Source organism: Bison bison, unplaced genomic scaffold (genome assembly GCF_000754665.1).
Source record: "Bison bison bison isolate TAMUID 2011002044 unplaced genomic scaffold, Bison_UMD1.0 scf7180017864452, whole genome shotgun sequence".
In the NCBI taxonomy this organism is placed as follows: domain Eukaryota; kingdom Metazoa; phylum Chordata; class Mammalia; order Artiodactyla; family Bovidae; genus Bison; species Bison bison.
In genome coordinates this window covers 3,193,966-3,215,307 of record NW_011495014.1, presented here as the reverse complement: position 1 = coordinate 3,215,307, position 21,342 = coordinate 3,193,966, and the positions used below count along the sequence as shown (strand labels likewise).

Genomic DNA, 21,342 nt, shown 5'->3' with positions numbered 1-21,342 from the left:
CGAACCTTTGTTGGCAAAGTAATGTCTCTGCTTTTGAATATGCTATCTAGGTTGGTCATAACTTTCCTTCCAAGGAGTAAGCATCTTTTAATTGCATGGCTGCAGTCACCATCTGCAGTGATTTTGGAGCCCAGAAAAATAAAGTCTTATACTGTTTCCACTGTTTCCCCATCTATTTCCCATGAAGTGATGGGACCAGATGCCATGATCTTCGTTTTCTTAAAGCTCAACATTCAGAAAACATATCATATTAAATGAAACTAAATTTGCTATATAATTGGTTCATATCATTCCTGGTTGGACTTCAACTAACGGAAGCCTCTGCCTGAATGAACTGAAAAATACATACATAATTGGAATGGGTTATATCAGAAAAAGAATTTAAACCAGTCTAAAAAGTATTAGAGGAAAAGGGAAAATCCTCCTAAGCTGCTTATATTAACACTTGAAATAGCCCTACCTGAGAAGATTATCTACTAGCTTTGCTTTAAGGACTAGAGAGGATGAAAAATGAGACAGAAAAACTTAAAAAAAAAAAAAAAAAAACTTGCTGTATGTCCATAAGCTCTAGCAGCGCCATTAGGCAAAACCTGAGTCCAATCAGCACGAATTCTAGTTGTCCTGATGACAAGCATCTGAAGAAGCTCACTAGCCCTGGAAATTGACAAGAGCAATGTAGGGATATTGGCAGTAGCCAAGACACTAATAATCCTCTTTTTCTTTTTTATCCCCTCCCCCAAATCGCTAATTTAATAGACTGTTTTCCTAATATAAATTTAGTTTCTTTTTGCTGAAATTAAAAAAAAAAATTTAAGGCATTCAAAGTCATCAGTGGGATTGAAGAAAGAGTCCAAATTAAACATTTCCACCCACCAATGATTTCTAATGACTTTGCCACTTGGTTATCCCTCCCAACGTATGGCTAAGTGAGTTCATGTTATTTCTCTTTTCATCAGCTGCCAGTCTACCTGGTTCAAAGCAAGAGCCAAGGGCTTTACAGAAGGAGCCAGCCTCTCATCCCCATCCCATCCATACCCACCTGCCCTGACACTCACCTTTCTTCCCTCAATCCTTCATTTCTCTCCCCTTCACTCATTGTGCTTTAGTCTCCAGACTAAAGGCATATGCCTTAAGGTATATGAACTCTCTACCCATCTATTTGTAATGCTCTCCCTAGGGGCCCACATGGCTTTAAACCTCACCTCCTATACATCTTTGCTCAAAATCACTTTCTCTGACTACAACATTTAAAACTGCTTTCATACTCAGTTGTACTTCTCGCTCTGTATTCTTCCACTGTACTTATCACCTTCTAATATACAACATAACTCACTTCGTTTATTGTCTCTCTCCACTGGTAGAACATAAGCTTCATGAAAGAAAGACGTTTTATTTTGCTCAGGGTATCCCTAGTATCTAGAGTGATGCCTCACACATATTAAGACGCATCATAGATGTTTGGTGAGTAAATAATGTAGGAACCATCACAACCAACAACAGCAACAGCAAAAACAAATAAAATTGATACAGGATTTAAGAATTTGGCAGGGAGTACTTTTCCCTAGTTTACTGTTCATCATCCTATACAAATGCAGTTGAGAGTTGAAAGCAACATTTAAAACCATCATTTTGAGCTACTTAGTTTTGTTGGGTTTCAGATATACTACAAATAAATTTTAAAACATCATTTTATTAATCTAACTCCAACTCACCTTACCCAGTAGAGCAAAAATATCATTCCCATCTTGCAATCCCTCTTCAAAGTATCTTAATGCTTTTTTAGTATAAGGTTCTTTTCTTCTTGTAATATCAAGCCATGCTCTCAAAACCTGTCCCTGTAAAACAAATAATTCTTTTATTTTTTCTTGGAAATGAAAGAAACAAACATGGATGAATTAAACGCTACATCATTCTTATTTGTAATCAGTCACAAAAATCACTCTATTGAATAATCTTATAAAAAATAAGACTACAATAAAATCACTTTCAAGCCCTTGCCAGCCTAGAGTCTTGAGAACTATTATGAGTTTCAGTCTTTAAGATTACTACTATAGCCAGTATTAATATGAATAAGTTTGTAAAACCATTAATGCTAAATAACCAATATTCTTACATGGGGCTTTTTAAATAAACTATTATTAATTGTTAAACATGTAATTCAGTACATAAATAAGAATTTGTTACTTTTTTGGGGGGAAGCAGACCAAATGAAATAAGATGAGGAAGAAGTTCCTTGTTTCACATTTATTAAATATTAAGATAATTTGGCAACTATCTCATTCTCTTTGACTAGTTCAGTGAGATTCAAATAAAAGGATAAAATGCCCTCAGAAATTTAAAAATGAAGCAGTCATGAACATTTACCTTCAGAAATGTTAGTAAGCCAATGGGCTGTAAGGTTTATAGGATTAGAAATAAAACGGATACTCATATATTATTTTTCTTTTTAATGCCAAATAAAAAATTATGAAATCTGCTCCTTTGTAAAAAAAAATTCTAGGTGAATTACTAAATCTTCTAAATCTTTAACTAAGATCATATTTACTTCCCTGTATTAGACCTGAAAAGACAGGTAAGAATTCTTAAACAATGCTACTTCTACTCACTAGATAACTGTCCTTATTTGAATTGTTTCAAACTTGTGCATGATTCCCAACTTTTATTTCTAGTCCAACACCTCTTCTAATTTTTTCTCTTCTTTCCAAAAGTTCATCTACTGTCTCCATCTCACTGTCCTGCCAGTGCCTGAAATATAGCACGTCTAAAGGCAAACACATCATCTCTCTCCAAGATTACTTTCTCATCCCAGTGTAATTTCTATCCACATTAACTAGTCTCTGAATTGTCCAGGCTTAAAACTTCAGAGAGACATCCTTGATATCTGACACCTCAGTATCTTTCCTGCACTATTTATAATAAGTTGTTAATTCCTGCAGGTATTTGATAATTCTCAAGTTCCTATCCACTGTATAATTTTAGTGTAGATCCTTAAAACCTTTGGCAGAAAGTACTACCTTTGTAAAGGGGCCTGCATTCTGGTTTCTTCCCAGGCCAGTTCATCCTGTAAACCTTTGCTAAATTCATATTCTGAATTTTCACTTTAAAGTAACACTGACATGATTAAAAACCTTCAGTGACCCTTAATGCATATCAAATTAGATACAAATATTTGTACCTACCCATCAAGATCCTTCAATTTGTCCCAATCTACTTTTCCAACCTTTTCTTCCATTCTCTTCTGTTTAACCTAAACTCTGGTCAGATGTGAGGTTCTCACTGTACCCAGAACCTACATGTCTCCTTGTTTTCCTTATTTCCGTATTATTTCCCATTTGGGTATATCTAATTCCCTTTTCCATAATCTTTGCTGGTGGAAACTGTATCCCTCTTTGAAATTTTAGCTCAAATACTACTTCCTTCAAGAAATTCTTCTTCATTCTCCTAATGTTTATGTAATGGGTGAATAGTGCCAGGCACAAAGTAAATGAGCAATAAATGCTAACTAATATTTCCCTGCACATTTTAATCACACTTCTCATTCCATTTGTCAATTTTCTCATAATATTAACTGGTTATGTGCTCTACAACACTGCTAGGTGATTCGGTCATGAAAGTCAAGTTTATGCATTTCTTATCTTTCTATTAACAGTGCACATAACGGTGCCCTGTACCTAGAGCAGTTCAATACGGACAGTGGGAAGGAAGGAAAGAGAAAGGACAGGAAGGAAGGGAGGGAAGGAAGCAGGAAGGATCTCGTCAAGAGCTAATAGACTGCATTAAAAAAAGCAACCTAAGAAAACCAGAATTTTATAAAATATTAAAATAAAGCTGTTACTTATAAAGTGAGCATAGAGTGGGCAATAACAAAGAACACCACTGAATATATAAACAACATTAAGCTTTCTTTAATGATACTATTTCAAAATAAGAAAATCAGCTACCTCTTTACTCCCATTTGATATCTTGATCATTCGGTCAATATATTCTCTCGCTTTATCATGCCGACCAACGTGCCACAAAAACAAGCCTGCTTGGTACAAAACTTTTGGTCCAGCTCCTTTACGCTGCTCTTTCACTCTGGCATCTGACTCGAGAATAGCTTCTCTATCTAGGAGAGGGAAAAAACACATTAAGTGAAAATTAAATTCTAGATCAAGAGTTTACGATAGATCAGATGATTAACAGCAGAGAATATAGTTCTTCTCTTTATAGCAACACTAGTAGAAATAAATGCAAGAAATATGCAAGCCCCAAAATCACTGCAGGTGGTGACTGCAGCCATGAAATTAAAAGATGCTTGCTCCTTGGGAGAAAAATTATGACCAACCTAGACAGCATATTAAAAAGCAGAGACATTACTTTGCCAACAAAGGTCCGTCTAGTCAAAGCTATGGTTTTTCCAGTAGTCGTGTATGGATGTGAGAGTTGGACTAGAAAGAAAGCTGAGTGCCAAAAAATTAATGCTTTCGAACTGTGGTGTTGGAGAAGATTCTTGAGAATCCCTTGGACAGCAAGGAGATCCAACCAGTCCATGCTAAAGGAAATCAGTTCTGAATATTCATTGGAAAGACATGCTGAAGCTGAAACTCTAATACTTTGACCACTGGATGTGAAGAACTGACTCATAGGAAAAGACCCTGATGCTGGGAAAGACTGAAGGCGGGAGGAGAAGGGGACGACAGAGGATGAGATGGTTGGATGGCATCACCGACACAATGGACATGAGTCTGAGTAAACTCCAGGAGTTGGTGATGAACAGGGAGGCCTGGCATGCTGCAGTCTATGGGGTCGCAAAGAGTCGGACACTATTGAGCAACTGAACTGAACTAAGTAATTTAAAATTTCCTAGTAGCTACAAAGAAGTAAAAAGAAAGAAGTAAAATTGACTTTAATGATATATTTTATTTAACCCAATATATCCAAATGATCATTTCATATGGATTTGAAAATTAAGAAGATAATTTCCTTTTTTTTCCTTCTTTCTAAATTCTGATATGCACTTTACACAAAGCACATCTCAATTAAGATGCTACATTTTCTTCAGAAAATCTTAATATATGCTTAGATTTCATAAAATTTATTTTGGAAAAAACACAATCATATATTCATCCTAAACATATTTCTAACAACTGAATCAACTACCAGTAAAAGTAAATTAATTAAATTTAAAATTCATATCCTCAAGTAAGACACATTTCAAATGCTCTACAGCCATGTGTAGCTAACAACTACTGTGACCACACTGCCATTCTATACTTTACGTCATTCCCAAGACATAAAAAAAAAAAGTTAGTAATGACTCTAATATAGGACAATTATTAAGGGAAAACCCAGAACTAGTAGTCAAATTACCCTAATTCTTAATCCAATTCTAAAACATATATCAGGCTGCTGTCATTGGCCAATGCAAAGTGGTATAATTACTGCTACTTATATAGTTTAATGGGCTCCCCAGGTGGTGCTAATGGTAAGGAATCTGCCTGCCAATGCAGGAGAAACAAGACACGTGGGCTCAATCCCTGGGGCGGGAAAATGCCCTGGAGAAGAGAATGGCTACCCACTCCAGTACTCTTGCTTGGAGAATCTCATGGACAGAGGAGCCTGAAGGGCCACAGTCCATGGGGTCACAAAGGAGTCCAACATGACTGAGTGACTTCTAGAACTCTAATCACTTCTATTCAATCTGTTACGTATGTGCTTAGGACACAAATGTCAATTAGATCCAAATCCTGGGTCAAATCAGAATGTGGATCAGTCAGGTAATAGGAAAAAGAAATGTGAAAGTTGAGGGTTGAGATTCTAACAGACTACCTTTTGGGAAATGGCTACCAAGGAAAGTACATGACTCTTCCTCTTAACTCTAGTGATACAAACTTAAGTGAAGGATTACCAAGTGAAGAATTCAGGAAACAAAGTCGCATTCTGGAGGGCCAGACTGCTTGGCAAGATATCCTTTCTGCCCAACACGCCCATGGAACACCTTCAGAAATTTTCATCAAATAGTCGTGATACAGAAACAGAACTTATCAGGGAGGAAGCAGGCATTGCACCTTCCTGCCTATATTTCCATCAAGCGGAGAATCGGTTAGCTCACAAAGCTGGCTCTTGCTGGATATCAGCTCCAGTTCTTAATGCATCACAGCCTTTTCATAACCAGGGCTTTCATCAATATTCATGAAGAATGTACAAGAACAATCTAGGCCCTTTCTCAGGGAGACTGACAGGCTTCTGGGCCTCTCCTGAGTTCAAGCCCACTCAGCATCATCTATGCAAAGTCGAGTGAGGACTCAGGTGTCTCTAAACAATACTTCTGCCTCCATCTTTTTAGTGTCCTGGAAATCACATTTTCCAACAGAACCAGTACTCTTGGGAATAACCAATTAAATGACAACTTGCTTCCAGGAAGCATATTTTGTTACTTTTTTTTTTTAGGCTTACTGACTACATTAGCTTTCCTATGTAAACTCTCTGCTCCAGCTATACACACTCCTGCTGGAGCACAGAGAAAGGGGATCCAGAGAGGAGCCTAATCCTGAACCATTTTGACATATTTGCCCACCAAGTTCTCCTGTCTGACAAATATGCTTTATACTCAAACCCTAGCTATCCTTTAAAGACAAGATCAATCTCCATTTCCACAAAGCCCTCCCAGCCTACTGCTATGGATAAACAGTACATGCCATTTTCAATTAATTATGGATTCGTCTGTTTTATTTTGTATCATTTTACTTAATAATAACATTAGTATTTAATCTTTGTAGGTTTAACATTTTCTTTCCCAACTAAATTATAAACTGATATTGCAGATCACTTCTTACAATTCTTGTGGCTCCTCTTCAGCAGTCCCCAATGTTTTCAATACCAGGGACCCGTTCCAGGAAGACAGTGTTACCACAAACTTGGAGGGGGCTGGTCTGGGAATGATTCAAGTGCATTACATCTATTGTGCATTTTATTCCTCATCTAATACCGCCACTGATCTGACAGGAGGTACTGGTCTACCACCCTAAGGTTGGGAACCCCTTGCTTTATCTGTCCCTTGCAGAAAGTATCTAGTTGTTAGATCTGTTTACAAGCTAAACATATTAAATAACATTTTATTGATTTGTACACGAATATGTGTGGGAAGGATGTAAGTGATACTCTGATTAAGAAAAAACTGTTTTCTATTATTTTAAACAATTCTATGACATTTGGTAAGTGTCCAATTACTTGAAACAAGATCTTTTTATGATGCTATTAGCTGTTACTAGATATGTATGGATGAATACAATATTATTTCTTTGTTATTACCTAAAATTTTAATACTGTTCTGCCTCAGCCATTACGATACACTAAATATTAAGACAGTTAACCTAATTTTAATTGCTGGTTTATGTATAAAGTTCCTTATATAATCTAATCATATATCCCAACCTACTACTGGATAAAAATTTACTGAATATCTTAAAAAGAGCTAGCCCCCTTGGGGGGTATAAGAGCTTTTAAGAAGCTTAAGATATAGTAGAAGAGAGGAAGCGCATTTAACTATATATGCACACAAGTTAAAGTTGGCTGCTACAGAGTAATTTAGGTATACGCCTGTTTTGAGCTGTCCTTTTTTGGTTTAACCATTGATAACACAGTCACCTTTGTATTAATTCAAACAATTCCTACAGGCTAATGAAACTTCTTCCATAGTATATAAGAAATATGAAAGCTAGAGAAGACTCACATTTCTTGTGCTTAATAAACTTAAGGTCTTGTTAGGACGATAAAACAAATATGATATTAATAGTATCCACAGATAATATATAATACAGACTGAAGGTTAAGGTCATTGACAAAAATCAAAATGAACTGAGTAGAAAAACTGTCTAAGCATTATACTTAAATACTATACCTGGATTAGGGCTCATTTTATGAGCGTATATCAGTGCAATTAGAGAACAAAGTGATACATCTTGTTTATTTTTAATAGCCTCAAATTCTCGAAGAGCTTCTTGAATTTTACCTGAAAATCAAAACCACAAAGTGAAAAATTATTCTTGGTGCAAAACAAGAATTTAAAACTTGTGGGAGTGCTTAATAATTAGCATGTACCTTCCATTAATGTAGCATAGGCATGATAAAACCTGAAGACTGGGTCACTGCCGTAGCTCTTCATTCCCTCACTGGCAACAAGTAACACATGGTGGAAATATCTCTCCTGACAGTAGTAATTAATCAAAGCCTAAAAGGAAATAAAGATAAAGTTAAGAGAGATTCCAATGTTCTGAAATACTCTAACAAGCAGGCATTAATCTAAGATCTTGAATAATCTAAAACTTACCATATTTTTCTTCTAAGTTCCTTAAATATTGTTAAAGCCTAGCACTTAGTACTAAGGAATGTAGAACACAATCAACATAAGACTACTAAAATAACAATATTTTCTAATAATTTCAATCTTTTTCTCCTAAATGCTTTCTTAACAATATTGAAGTCAGAGTACTTTCAATTACCAAAAAACTTTAAAAAAAGACCAGAGGCTTCTATCGCCAGACTATAGGTTTCTTAAAACAAACAACACTTTGTTTCTACTTTGCTTTTGTAGCATCACAAAGTAATGACCTATTAAACCCAGCAATTTATTGTCAAAGATTATGTTTTCTGAGTTCCACGATAAATAAATGTCAGTAAAACAAAGAATCTATTTTTTAAAGGAAATCACTCTCTTCAGGCTTTTTTTCAAAATTACATTATTCATATACAAGGCAGAAAAGTACTATCAGCTATGCTAAGTCGCTTCAGTTGTGTCCGACTCTTTGAGACTCCATAGACTGCAGCCCCCCAGGCTCCTCTGTCCATGGGATTCTCCAGGCAAGAGTACTGGAGTGGGTAACCATTCTCTTCTCCAGGGGATTTTCCCAACCCAGTGATCAAACCTGTGACTCTAATGTCTCCTGCATTGATAGGCAGGGTCTTTCCCACTGGTGCCACCTGGGAAGCCCACCATCAGCTATGCTTTATACTGTTTTTCTTAGGATCTTATCTAAGGCTTAGTTGCTAACCTAATCAAAGAAGGAAACCATATTCCATACTCCCCATTACTAAGATACACCTGATTCACCTCCACGAACCAATTCAGGCCATTCCATACCTATCTAGTATGACTCTTCAGCTGCTCATCTGTGAGAAACACAAATGAAGCACTCATTGACAGGGTTAAAATGAGTGTCTATACAGCTCCCTTTTTTTTTTTTTTTTTCCCAATCTACTGTTTGTGGAGGGTCTGAGAGGTTTTCTACAACAGTCAGGCAAACGTCCTCTGTAACCTTCACTATGCTTCCCTCCTCTGGTTGCAGATCTCTGGTCCCGTCTCAGCCACAGCTTCTTCACAGCATGATTCAGATGCCATTTCCAAGACCCCCACAGCACATCTCAGAAGAGTGCAGGTTTCCTCCAGAGCCGCTTCCCTAAGGTTGCAAGTGACTCCTTGGTTTGCCACAACTAAGGACACTTTTGGGGCTTCCCTGGGGGCTCAGATGGAGACTCAGGTTGGATCCTTGGGTTGGAAAGATCCCCTGGAAGAGGGCATGGCAACCCACTCTAGGATTCTTGCCTGGAGAATTCCACGGACACAGGAGCCTGGCGGGCTACAGTGCACGGGATAGCAAAGAATTGGACCCTTTTAATATCATCTTACTTGATTTTCTGTTCAGCATTTAGTATCGCTAAGCACCTATATAACTCTCCTGAAAGGCAGGGGCATGGTAACCTACAAAGGACATGGATTTTAAAGTAAAAAGACCTGGTTTCAAATTTCTGGTCTATCCGACAGCACCTCAGTTTGCTCACTGATAAAATGCTGGTAGTCATTTACAGGTCATTGTGAGGATTCATTGAATTATCGTACTCAATTCCTCCTATTCAGGGGGGAAAAAAAAGTTCCTCCAAACTCCATATGTTGATGATATTAAAAAAACAAAACAAAACAAAACAGAAAAACGTGTCAAGACCTCTCATCGCAGCTCGATTTCTATTTTCAGTTTCTCCACCACCCAAGCCAGACACCTAGTCAGAAATTCTCTCTTCCTGTTTGCAAAGTCCCCCTAAGTCTAACCAGTCAGTAGGCTCTTCTGTTGCTCTAGTCTACTTCCCACTCCCTACACCAATTTCTACTGTCTTGGTTCAGGTTAGGTTGTCCAGTCCAAAAACATGTACTGAGTGCCAGACACTGGACAAAGTACAGTGACTATAAAGATGAATAAGACACGGTTCTTGTCCCAGAAAAGCCCCAGAAATGCTTAAAATTGTCAACAGAGACTAGAATCTAAAGACTATTTGACCACACATCTATAGTCAATTAATCTTCAACAAAGGAGGTTAAGAATATGTTGGAGTTACAGACACAATGGAGAAAAGACCGTCTCTTTCAGCAAGTGGTGCTGGGAAAGCTAAAGAGTGGCACGTAAATCAATGAAGTTAAAACACCAACCTCACACCACATACACAAAATAACCTCAATGACTTAAAAACTAAAAAATAAACACGATACCATAAAACTCCTAGAAGAGAACCTAGGCAAAACATTCTCTGACATAAATAGTACCAATTGTTTTCTTAGGTCAGTTTCCCAAGACAATATAAATAAAAGAAAAAACAAACAAATGGGACCAAATCAAACGTAAAAGTTTTGGCATAGCAAAGGAAATCATAAACAAAACGAAAAGGCCACCTATGGACTGGGAGAAGATATTTGCAAAATATTTGCTTAATGTCCAAAATATACAAACAGCTCATACAATTCAGAAAAAACAACAACAAAAAAACCCAAACAACCCAATGGAAAAACGGGCATAAGACCTAAACAGATATTTCTCCAAAGACATACAGATGGCCAACAGACACATTAAAAGATGCTCAACATCGTTAATTATTACAGAAATGCAAATCAAAACTACAATGAAATATCACCTCACACAGGCCATCATTAAAAAAATCTACAAATAATAATTGCTGCAGAGAGTGTGGAGAAAAGGGAACCCTCCTACACTGTTGGTGGGACTGTAAGTTGGTGCAGTCACTATGGACAACAATATGGAGGCTACTCAAAAAATTAAAAATAGAGTTGCCATATGATCCTGCAATCTCACTCCTGGGCATATATCTGGAGGAAACTGTAATTCAAAAAGGTACATATACCCCAATGTTCACAGCAGTACTATTTACAATAGCCAGGACATGGAAGTAACCTAAATGTCCATCGACAGAAGACTAGATAAAGAAGATGTAGTATATATATATATATATATATACACACACACATAATGGAATATTAATAATAAAAATGCCATTTTGCGGCAACATAAATAAACCTAGAGATTATCATACTAAGTGAAGTCAGAAAGACTAATAACATATGATATCACTTAAATGTGGAATTAACATAGAACACAAATGAACTTATTTATGACACAGAAACAGATTCACAGACAGAAAGAAGAGACTGGTGGTAGCCAGGGAGGAAGGGAGATATTGGGAATTTGGAGTTAGCAGAAACTGTTATACAGAGAATGGATTAACAACAAGGTCCCTATTATACACTGCTACTGCTAAGTCACTTCAGTCGTGTCCGATTCTGTGCGACCCCACAGACGTCAGTCCACCAGGCTCCCCCGTCCCTGGGATTCTCCAGGCAAGAACACTGGAGTGGGTTGTCATTTCCTTCTCCAATGCATGAAAGTGAAAAGTGAAAGTGAAGTCGCTCACTCGTGTCCGACTCTTAGCGGCCCCATGGACCTCAGCCTACCAGACGCCTCCATCCATGGGATTTTCCAGGCAAGAGTACTGGAGTGGGGTGCCATTGCCTTCTCCCTACTATAGCACAGGGAGCTACATTCAATATCCTGTGATAAACCACAATGGAAAAGAATATGAAAAAGAATTAACTCATTTAACTATAAAGAATTAACTCAGTTAATTATAACTGAGTCACTTTGCTGTACACTAGAAATACAACATTGTTAATCAACCATACTTCAATAAAACAAAGTTTTTAAAAGACTGAAATGTAGTGTAGCAAATGCAAGAAAAGAGCTTATAAACTGCTTTGGGAATGCAGGAGAGTGAGGTTGGGGTATGGGAGGATAGGAGAGTAAAATTCTTGGGGAGGACTTAGAAACTGACTCTATTCACAAACTCCTACTTCCTACATACATACTCTTACCTATCCCTCTTCATGATTCATAAGGAAGTCGGCCAAAAGAGGACCTCAAACAACACAGAAGGCAGAATTAAGCCATGATTCACCGGCATCGGGTGAGGATGGAGAGGACTAAAACCATCCTTGTATGCGGGAGCGGGGACTGGCCCACTGTGGCGTATGGGCCATGTCTGGCCTGCTGCCTGCTTTCAAATAGCCAGCAAGTCAACATGTTCAAATGGTTGAGGAAAAAGAAGAAAAATATAACATATGAAACTTACACGAAATTCAACTTTCACTGTCCGTAAGTAAAGTTTTATTGGAACAAAGCCAGGCTCATTTGCTTAAGTATTGTCTGTCTATGGCTGTTTTCATGCTATGACGGCAGACTCGATACCACGGAGACCCTATGGTCGATAATGCCTGAATATGTACCACCTGGCCCATTATAGAGAAAGTTGGCCATTTCTAGACGCTTAAGTAGAACAGGGATAATTGGAAGAGGTGGTTGGAGAAAAAGCTGGAGTCAAGGACCTCCTATTGAGTTGATTTAGACTAGAACATGCTAAAAACAACACTTTTTAGCATGAGAAGTGTTTTTATTGAAAAGTTCATTCAGGTGGCAATATGAAGAACAAATTTAAGGGGACGGGGAAAGCTCCACAGGAAAATTAAGTTTCAGACAAAAAAGCAAAAGACACTATCATTGGCTAAGTGTTCTCCATCCACTCATCACCAGCAAACAATACACACTGCTTTCACCTGTATAGGGACTAACTCCTCCCCCCATCAAATGTAGAAAGATTTGGGAGGGTTTTTCTTAGCTTTATTATTGCGGGGCTTATTATCCTCAGGGCTTAGAACAATGTTAGACACATGGGACACATTCAATAAACATTTGTTGAATTAATTTAATTAAGGTTTTTCGCCAGCGATAGACTATAAAATCGGTGAAGGCGGGGACTGTTCTATTCATTACTATCCCCAGTTCCAGTGGACAGACAGTGAGCCCTCCTTCAACATGTGTTGAACAAGGGAATCAGTGAACAAATGAATGGAGATCATGATCCTAAAAAGTAACTTATTTTATTTCCAAGCCTCATATCTTTGTTTTCGTATCATCATTTCGTAAGTGGATCGTCATTAAATATTTGCCGAAGAGATGCATCAGTGATAAACAGAGAAGTTGTTGTTCAGTCGCTTAGTCGTGTCCGACCATCACCCTAAAATACTCCATTTTCAAGCCTATGTCTTTAATTGATTTCATAAAATCTTTTTGCCCCTTTTACCGTCGCAGGGGGATTGCTGACACTAGTTTGCTGGAGTCCTTAAAAATCGCATCTCGGAGTCGCACTCAGTGTCATAAAATGACTAAAAACCTTATGAGCAAACAGGGTACAAAAGTAAAAGTAAAGACGACCAACAGGATGGGCCAGCACACTAACGGCAATTCGGAACGCAGCGCGTGGGGAAGGCTGCCCGGCATGAAGCTTCCTAAGCAGGGTCGGCGGAGGAGAGCAGGTGATGTAAATCACAGGCCGGCGCTCCAATTGGGGACACCCAGCCAGACTGGGCAGCGGGCACCGCAAGTAACAACGGCCTCGCCCGGTCGGCCCGCGCGCTTCCCCACGCCCCGCGGCCCCTCGCCATCCCCCCACTGCAACACGCAGCACGTCTTGCCCGCTCACCTTCAGCCCCTGCGAGTCCATGGCTTCCCAAAGGCCAGGCCGCAGGCCTCCTGATTGTGCGCCTACCGAAGCCTAACAGCAGAGCCAGGGGCTCAAGCCCTGCCGCCCAGGCCCAAACTCGCTCGGGACGCGGCAGGAGGGGCGGGGCGGATCCGAGCCGCCATTGGCTGCCAGTGTGAGGGGGCGGGCCCTCGCGGCTGGGATTGCAGGTCAGGCGCCGGCGGGGACCTGGAGGGAGGGCTGCGCACGGGGAAGGGGGCCGTACCCACCGGATGCCCCGGGAGGTGGAGAGGTCAAACGCAGAAACGACCCTAGGAGGGCGGTGGGAGGGCGGTCCCCAGGATAAGGAATTAAAGAATGAAGGAAATGGAAGAGAACGGAGGGATAAGGGCAAGTCTGTTTCCCATCACTGACTACAAAGAAAGATACCATTTTCTGCATGTTTGAGTAGAGGCAGGTTCCCGCAGTGCGGCTGTTTAGAAGGCCTCAGCAGCTCAGGAAAAAGCCTTTAACTTTCACGTGTAGTAGTTGCATTATGGCCACAAGGTGGCGCAGAAAAATCACACTTGGGCCCATCTTTGCAAGCATTGCTGGAAATCTCGCGTTTCCTGTTAGAATGCGCTTTAAATTAGTTCTTAAAAAAAAAAAAAAGCTCTTTTTTACTCCCTGATAACGAGAGAAACTAATAAAGTAACCTGCTGCTGCTAAGTCGCTTCAGTCGTGTCCGACTCTCTGCGACCCCATAGATGGCAGCCCACCAGGCTCCCTCATCCCTGGGATTCTCCAGGCAACAGACACTGGAGTGGGTTGCCATTTCCTTTTTTAGTTAAAAATAATATTGCCGATTTTAAACTGAAAATAGATTTAATCCCTACGCAAACATTTATGTTTGTGCCAGTTAGGCAACTGTCAGTTGCTGATAGATTTCTTAAGTTATTTAGTGAATTAAATTGAAATATAATGAAATAAGAGATTTCGTATTTCTGCTTAAAGATATTTTCAAAGTAAGATTTGAGGTTTAGGTAATCTTTGTAGAATCTTTTACACGGATTCCAAATTTCAATTCTAATTAATTTAGTTGATATAATTCAGAGTTGCCTTAATCAGATCTTAAGTTTGTTAAGCAGTCAAAAAACATTAACCTTTTTATATGCCAGGAGTTTAGGTAATGTCAATTTTGTGGGAAAGAATGACTAAGATAACAGGCTCCAATGCTAGACAGTATTTCTCACTGGTTTTCCTTAAGAGTGCATTCTCTTCAAAGAGGCACATATTATTTCATAAAGACTAGTTCTTATTTGTTTGTTTCCATCATTTATAGTCAAGCTAAATGTTTGTGCTGATGGACAGCTGGTATTACCTGCTGGTCTGATTTTCAGAGTCTGCGGATTAATCCATAGTTGGTATGCAGCAGAGAATACCAGAAACCAAGGTCCTCATCAAATAATGCTGAAGCTGAAGCTCCAATACTTTGGCCACCTGATGCGAAGAACTGAGTCATTAGAAAAGACCCTGGTGCTTGGAAAGATTGAAGGCAGGAGGAGAAGGAGAAGATGGAGGGAGAGATGGTTGGATGGCATCACCGACTCAATGGACATGAGTCTGAGCAAGCTCCGGGAGATGGTCAGGGACATGGAAGCCTGGCGTGCTGCAGTCTGTGGGGTAACAGAGTCAGACGTGACTGAGCGACTGAACAACAAGGTCCTGGTCAGCATATATAATCTTAAACTGTACGCTTTTAGTTTCAAGTAAAGAGTCCATCTGGAAGAAAATTTCTGAAGATTACAGTTAAAGGAGCAGATGATCAAGGTATCTTTCTGAGATCTTTAATGTCTAAACTTGGACTGTCAGACCATTGGAAGGCTGCACACTTAGACCACTTTAATTTATAAAATTCCCTTCATTCAATTCTGTTCTAAGGTTAAAGTATTTAGCACAAATCACCATATCTGGCGCTCCATGAGTGTTTTTTGGATTAAAACTACTTTGGAAATTTGCTTTGATAAGCCTGGTAACTTGGTCCTTGCATAAGGTCACATGATCTTTTGTTCACATGGGCTTCCTTGGTGGCTTAGATGGTAAGGAATCTGCCTGCAAAATGGGAGACCTGGGTTCATTCCCTGAGTCGGGAAGATTCCCTGGAGAAAGGAATGGCCACCCACTCCAGTATTCTTGCCTGGAGGATCCCATGGACAGAGGAACCTGGTGGGCTACAGTCCATGGGGTCACAGAGAGTGGGACATGACTGAGTGACTAACACTTTATTCCAGGCAGATGGGACAACCATTCCTTCTGAGAATACTTTCCCTTACTTTGCTCTGAGCCCTTTCTCCATATGAAAAAAGCCTACTCTTTTTTTAGAATTCATCTCAACTCTTACTGTCTGCTGCTGCTAAGTTGCTTCAGTCGTGTCCGACTCTGTGTGATTCCATAGACGGCAGCCCACCAGGCTCCCCCGTCCCTGGGATTCTCCAGGCAAGAACACTGGAGTGGGTTGCCATTTCCTTCTCCAATGCATAAAAGTGAAAAGTGAAAGTGAAGTCGCTCAGTTGTGTCCGACTCCTAGCGACCCCATGGACTGCAGCCCACCAGGTTCCTCCGTCCATGGGATTTTCCAGGCAAGAGTACTGAAGTGGGGTGCCATTGCCTTCTCCGTCTTACTCTCTGTGAAGCCTTTAATGATTGCCATAACTGACTGAATGTGTGAGACTGCATGGTACAGTAGCAAGAACATGGTCTCCTAGACCTGAGATGAAACCCCCTGGTGTGCTGTTATTTTTCATGACTTGGGAAGGTTAATTTCCTGAGCTTAATTTTCCATATTTACTAAAGAAAATAAATACCTAATAATAGACAAAAAGTTCCTGACACATAATAGACATTCTATAACCATTCATAAAACACATAGTGTTCTGTAAGACTTAACACACTTTTATATATATTTTTGTATTATAGTTATGGTGCATTTTTTGTTCATGTAATCTTTTCTACTGAATGGGGAGTACCTTAAAGCCACACAGTATAGTGAAGTGGGGATCAGCCTGGTCGCTGGAGTAGGCCATGTGTGCGTGCTAAGTCGCTTCAGACGTGTGTGACTCTTTGCAACCCTATGGACTATAGCCCGCCAGACTCCTCTCTCCTTGGGATTCTCTGGACAAGAATCTTCTTTGGTACTGGAGTGGGTTGCCATGCCCTCTCCAGCGGATCTTCCCAACCCAGGGATCGAACCTGCGCCCCCTACACTGTAGGTGGATTCTTTACTACTGAGCCACCAGGGAACCCCTGCAATCAAATTTTGATACCACCATTCCCTAGCTGTTTACTTGGACAAATTATTTAACTTTCCTGTGCTTGTGCTGTAAAGTGAGACTAATACCTCAGAATGCTGTTAAGGTTAAATGAGTTAATATTTAATGAACACAGCAGTGTTAGGTATATAGTAGTCACTGAATAACTTTAACTTCTAATTAATTATACTCTCAACTTCTCCAAACACAGAGCACAGTATTGATTCCATAAGCATTTAGCACATCTTATAGGACTGTTAAAGCCCTTCAGTTGTGCCTCTGTTTGGCTTTCTTCTCCCCAATTCCTACATCAATACACTTGTATCTATATTATTTTATGATATATTTGAGAAATTAAAGGAAAACACTTAAGAAAAATAGGTGGTTCTGGTGAAGACAAAAGTAAAGGTAAGTATGCAAAAAATAAAAAAGATAAACATATAACATTATTAAACTTGGGAGCTGGAAAGAACTTTAGAATCAATTATCCAATCTCTGTATTTTACAGATGAAGCCCCCAAATATGAAATAATCTACCCAAAGGCCCCCAGTTTTCTACTCCCAACCTAGCCTTCAAAGCAGTTATGAATAATAAAAAGATAATGTATTTGTTCTTTCTTAAGGCTATTTTACTATAAAGTTGAGCAAGAAAATGTAGAGGGCAAATATGTACTATTCAAATAAACTGGCACATAGTTAGTCTCAGAGGTGACACTATGGAAAAGTTAGAAGTTAACTGAAGTCAGAACTGCTGAATCTGAGTTAAGGCTCTATTCCTTAAAGTTAATAACTTTGCAATTTTGGGCAAAGTTGTTTACTTTTCTCTGCTTTGGTTTATACCTTTGCAATGGATAATTGGGAATGGGACTATAATATTTGTTTTCTTAGTATGTAGACTAAATGAGATTATGTGAAAATGTTTCAAAAATTGAAAAGCACCTTGTGAAAGTTCATAGCACACTTACAAGAAAACTTCATAGCACAGTTATAGGAAGGCTCCTTACCTCACTATGGGGCAAGCCATCTTAGCTCTCTGAGATTAGGATCTGGTCATATGCTCTCTAGTCCTCTTTTCTTCTCCAAATAGCACAGTACACACAGTACCATTCTTTTGCATTGTGTATGAAGCATGGCAATGCAAAAAAAAAGTCTGCCGATGCAAAAAACAACTCGTAACTCATCCCTTTAAATTTGTCATAACTCATCCCTTTAAAATTTTCCAATTTTATTCATTTAAGTAAATTAGGGAGATGATGTTAATGATCAGCCACTTACCTTTCATATTTCCTTTGCAAAGTTTCATCTAGTCAAGGCTATGGTTTTTCCTGTGGTCATGTATGGATGTGAGAGTTGGACTATGAAGAAGGCTGTGCGCCAAAGAATTGATGTTTTTGAACTGTGGTGTTGGAGATGACTCATGAGAGTCCCTTGGACTGCAAGGAGATCCAACCAGTCCATTCTGAAGGAGATCAGCCCTGGGATTTTTTTGGAAGGAATGATGCTAAAGCTGAAGCTCCAGTACTTTGGCCACCTCATGCAAAGAGTTGACTCGTTGGAAAAGATCTGATGCTGGGAGGGATTGGGGGCAGGAGGAGAAAGGGACAACAGAGGATGATATGGCTGGATGGCATCACTGACTCGATGGATGTGAGTCTGAGTGAACTCCGGGAGTTGGTGTTGGACAGGGAGGCCTGGCGTGCTGCGATTCATGGGGTCGCAAAGAGTCGGACAGGATTGAGCGACTGATCTGATCTGATCTGATCTAATTATGGAGAAAGTTGAGGAAGTGATCTGAGTTTTAACAATGTGTTGCTTAATCATTCGTTCATTCATTCAGCAAATGTTAAATGAATACCAGTGACAGAGAATAATAAAGTCTAGTAAAGGTAGACAGACATTGAATAAATATTCACAAAAGGAAATGGAAAAATTATAAGCAGTGACAGCTTTAATAGCTATTTTAGTAAGTGCAATAAACAGACTAACCTGTGCAGTTACAGGGATTAATATACCAAGAATGAAGTGAAACATCACTTGTAGTCCAAGGAATCCTTCCACTCAACTCCTTCAATTAACTTCTTTTAGTAGTTAATTAACTACTAAAGAAGTAGTTAACTTCTTTTAGTAGTTAATGGTAACTTTGTTTTTCTTTTAAAATACCTGAGAAGCTCAGATAACTGATGGATAAGAAATTTGTTTCTGGCTCACCTGATGTAACAAATGTTTCTACGCAAATACCATGACAGAGATTTACCAGGGGTTATTTTTTTTTCTTGATTTCTTGACTATATGTTGACATTTCATCTATGCAAAAGTAAGAGAGAGAAAACAGAAAAACACATTTCAGAAGAGTTTGGTATTTTGAAATAGAAACAATGAATTATTTAAATGTTTAAAACTGTGATATACTGAATATCTTGACAAGATGCCATCTGTCTTCTACTCCTTTAAAGAATCTTTTTCTGATTGATAGAATAAGAACAAAGAATAGCAATCATTCTCCCTCTGCCTGGTGTGACATTAGGTAGACAGTACATTGCTTTAGATTTTATTCCCATAGGTCCAAGCTCACTTCTGAAAAATCTTCCTCAACATCAAATTCACACTGCACATCTTCCTAGACACTCTGTTATTTCTGAATGTGAGATAACCAGACCTCTGTTCTAATTTTTATCTTAAGGTTGAGAAGAATCAGCCTTAGCTTTCTAAGAATCTGATTCTGGAGGACTTTGTTTATGGCAGTGTTTCCAAGCAGTCCCAATGCTCCTTAGAGGCAAAATATGCTAAAGGTCGAGTGCTGAGTTTGCAAAAATAAAGGAGCGAATAGCAACTTTGTGCCTGCCCAGTCGACTCGGTTATGCAGGATGGTATGCTCTAGTATGATCTTCTTTGGGTACATCAAACCCAATTCTCACTCATCCTCCTCTCTCAGCTTTCCCTTTGGTCCCTCCCTGAATAAATTTCAGCATCTCTGTGTTAACAGCCACAGGATTGCCGCTGCTTCCTAGCCCGTGATTCCGACGTGCTTGCCCTAAATAACCTCTCCCTCTGCCAGCCTGACTTCTTTATCTGTGACAAATGAGGCCAGAAGTTCATTGGAGCCTCACAGTGACTAAGAGAAAGTGCCTCCATCCCAAAGACACTGCCTCCATCTCCCTGGGGAGGAGAACCCTTCCATTCAGAGGTAAGCCTGGAGGCAGAGTTTTTACTTTCCCTAACAGCTAATATATATTTTTTTCTCACCTCAAAGTATCTAGATTTTCTCTCTCCTTACATCTATCTCCTGGTTTCTCAGGCTCTGGGCCCTCCTTATTGGCCCTATTGTTTGTCTGAATCAGTTGAATTAAAACAAGGGACTTCCCTGGTGGTCCAGTGGCTAAGACTCCTCACTCCCAATGCAGGAGATGCAGGTTCAATCCGTGGTTGGGAGCTAAGATCCCACGTGTCGCAACCAAGAGTTAACATGCTTAAATAAAGATCCTGAGTGCTGCAACTAAAACTCGGTGTATAGCCAAATCAATAAATAATAAATTCTGAAAAAGAATAAAATGGCTGGAGCTCCTCCCTCAAAATCCCTGCTCATAAATCCATGTATAACTGGGTGTTAATTTATGGCAGGATTTTTTTTCCACAAATTTTTGAGAATTTTCAAACATACAGAAAAGTTGAACATCACAATAAACACCCCTCTAACTCACCACCACAGAACTTTCCTGAGATGCTATATCCTACTGCTTTTTTAATTTTTCCATCCTCCTTGATTCGTGTGGATGGTTGGACTATTAGTATTTTTGTAGCAGGGTGGAAGTAAAAGCCCTTAGAAAGGTGGCTGCTAGCTACATGAAGCTGTTTACATTTTCATGATGGTTAACTAAGATTACAAGTTAGATTCATCAATTGCACTGGCCACATTTCAAATGCTCAGTAGCCACGTGTGGCTAGTGGTTGCTGGATTGGGACAGCACAGAGGTCGTTTGCATCATTTCAGGAAATTCTATTTTATGGCACTTTAAAAGCTCTTGGGTCTTCTGTAGAGGAATAAGTTTATTTAAGAAATGAGTCTGGGTTTCTTGGTGGGTAGGAGGAGCCAGAGAATTGTATCTAAGTCAAGAGAGGGAGGCAATACATGCTAATGTCAAGTGCTGAGTTTGCAAAAACTTAGCGCTTGAGTTTGTCCTTGAAACCGGGACAGAGCCCAAAA

The 21,342-nt window shown here is 39.3% G+C and overlaps 1 protein-coding gene across 1 annotated transcript in view; it reads right to left on the bottom strand.

The window, feature by feature from the left end:
* Positions 1 to 14,017, bottom strand: part of TTC21B (tetratricopeptide repeat domain 21B) — a 97,835-nt gene extending 83,818 nt beyond the window's left edge. Inside the window, exons 1-5 of the mRNA XM_010858943.1 lie at positions 13,855 to 14,017; positions 8,083 to 8,212; positions 7,883 to 7,993; positions 3,942 to 4,108; positions 1,713 to 1,835 (exon numbers count right to left, since the gene is read on the bottom strand). Of these exons, the coding sequence (XP_010857245.1) occupies positions 1,713 to 1,835; positions 3,942 to 4,108; positions 7,883 to 7,993; positions 8,083 to 8,212; positions 13,855 to 13,875 (552 nt within the window). The 5' untranslated portion in view covers positions 13,876 to 14,017. The remainder of the gene's footprint in view (positions 1 to 1,712; positions 1,836 to 3,941; positions 4,109 to 7,882; positions 7,994 to 8,082; positions 8,213 to 13,854) is intronic.
* Between the last annotated feature and the right edge of the window lie 7,325 nt (positions 14,018 to 21,342).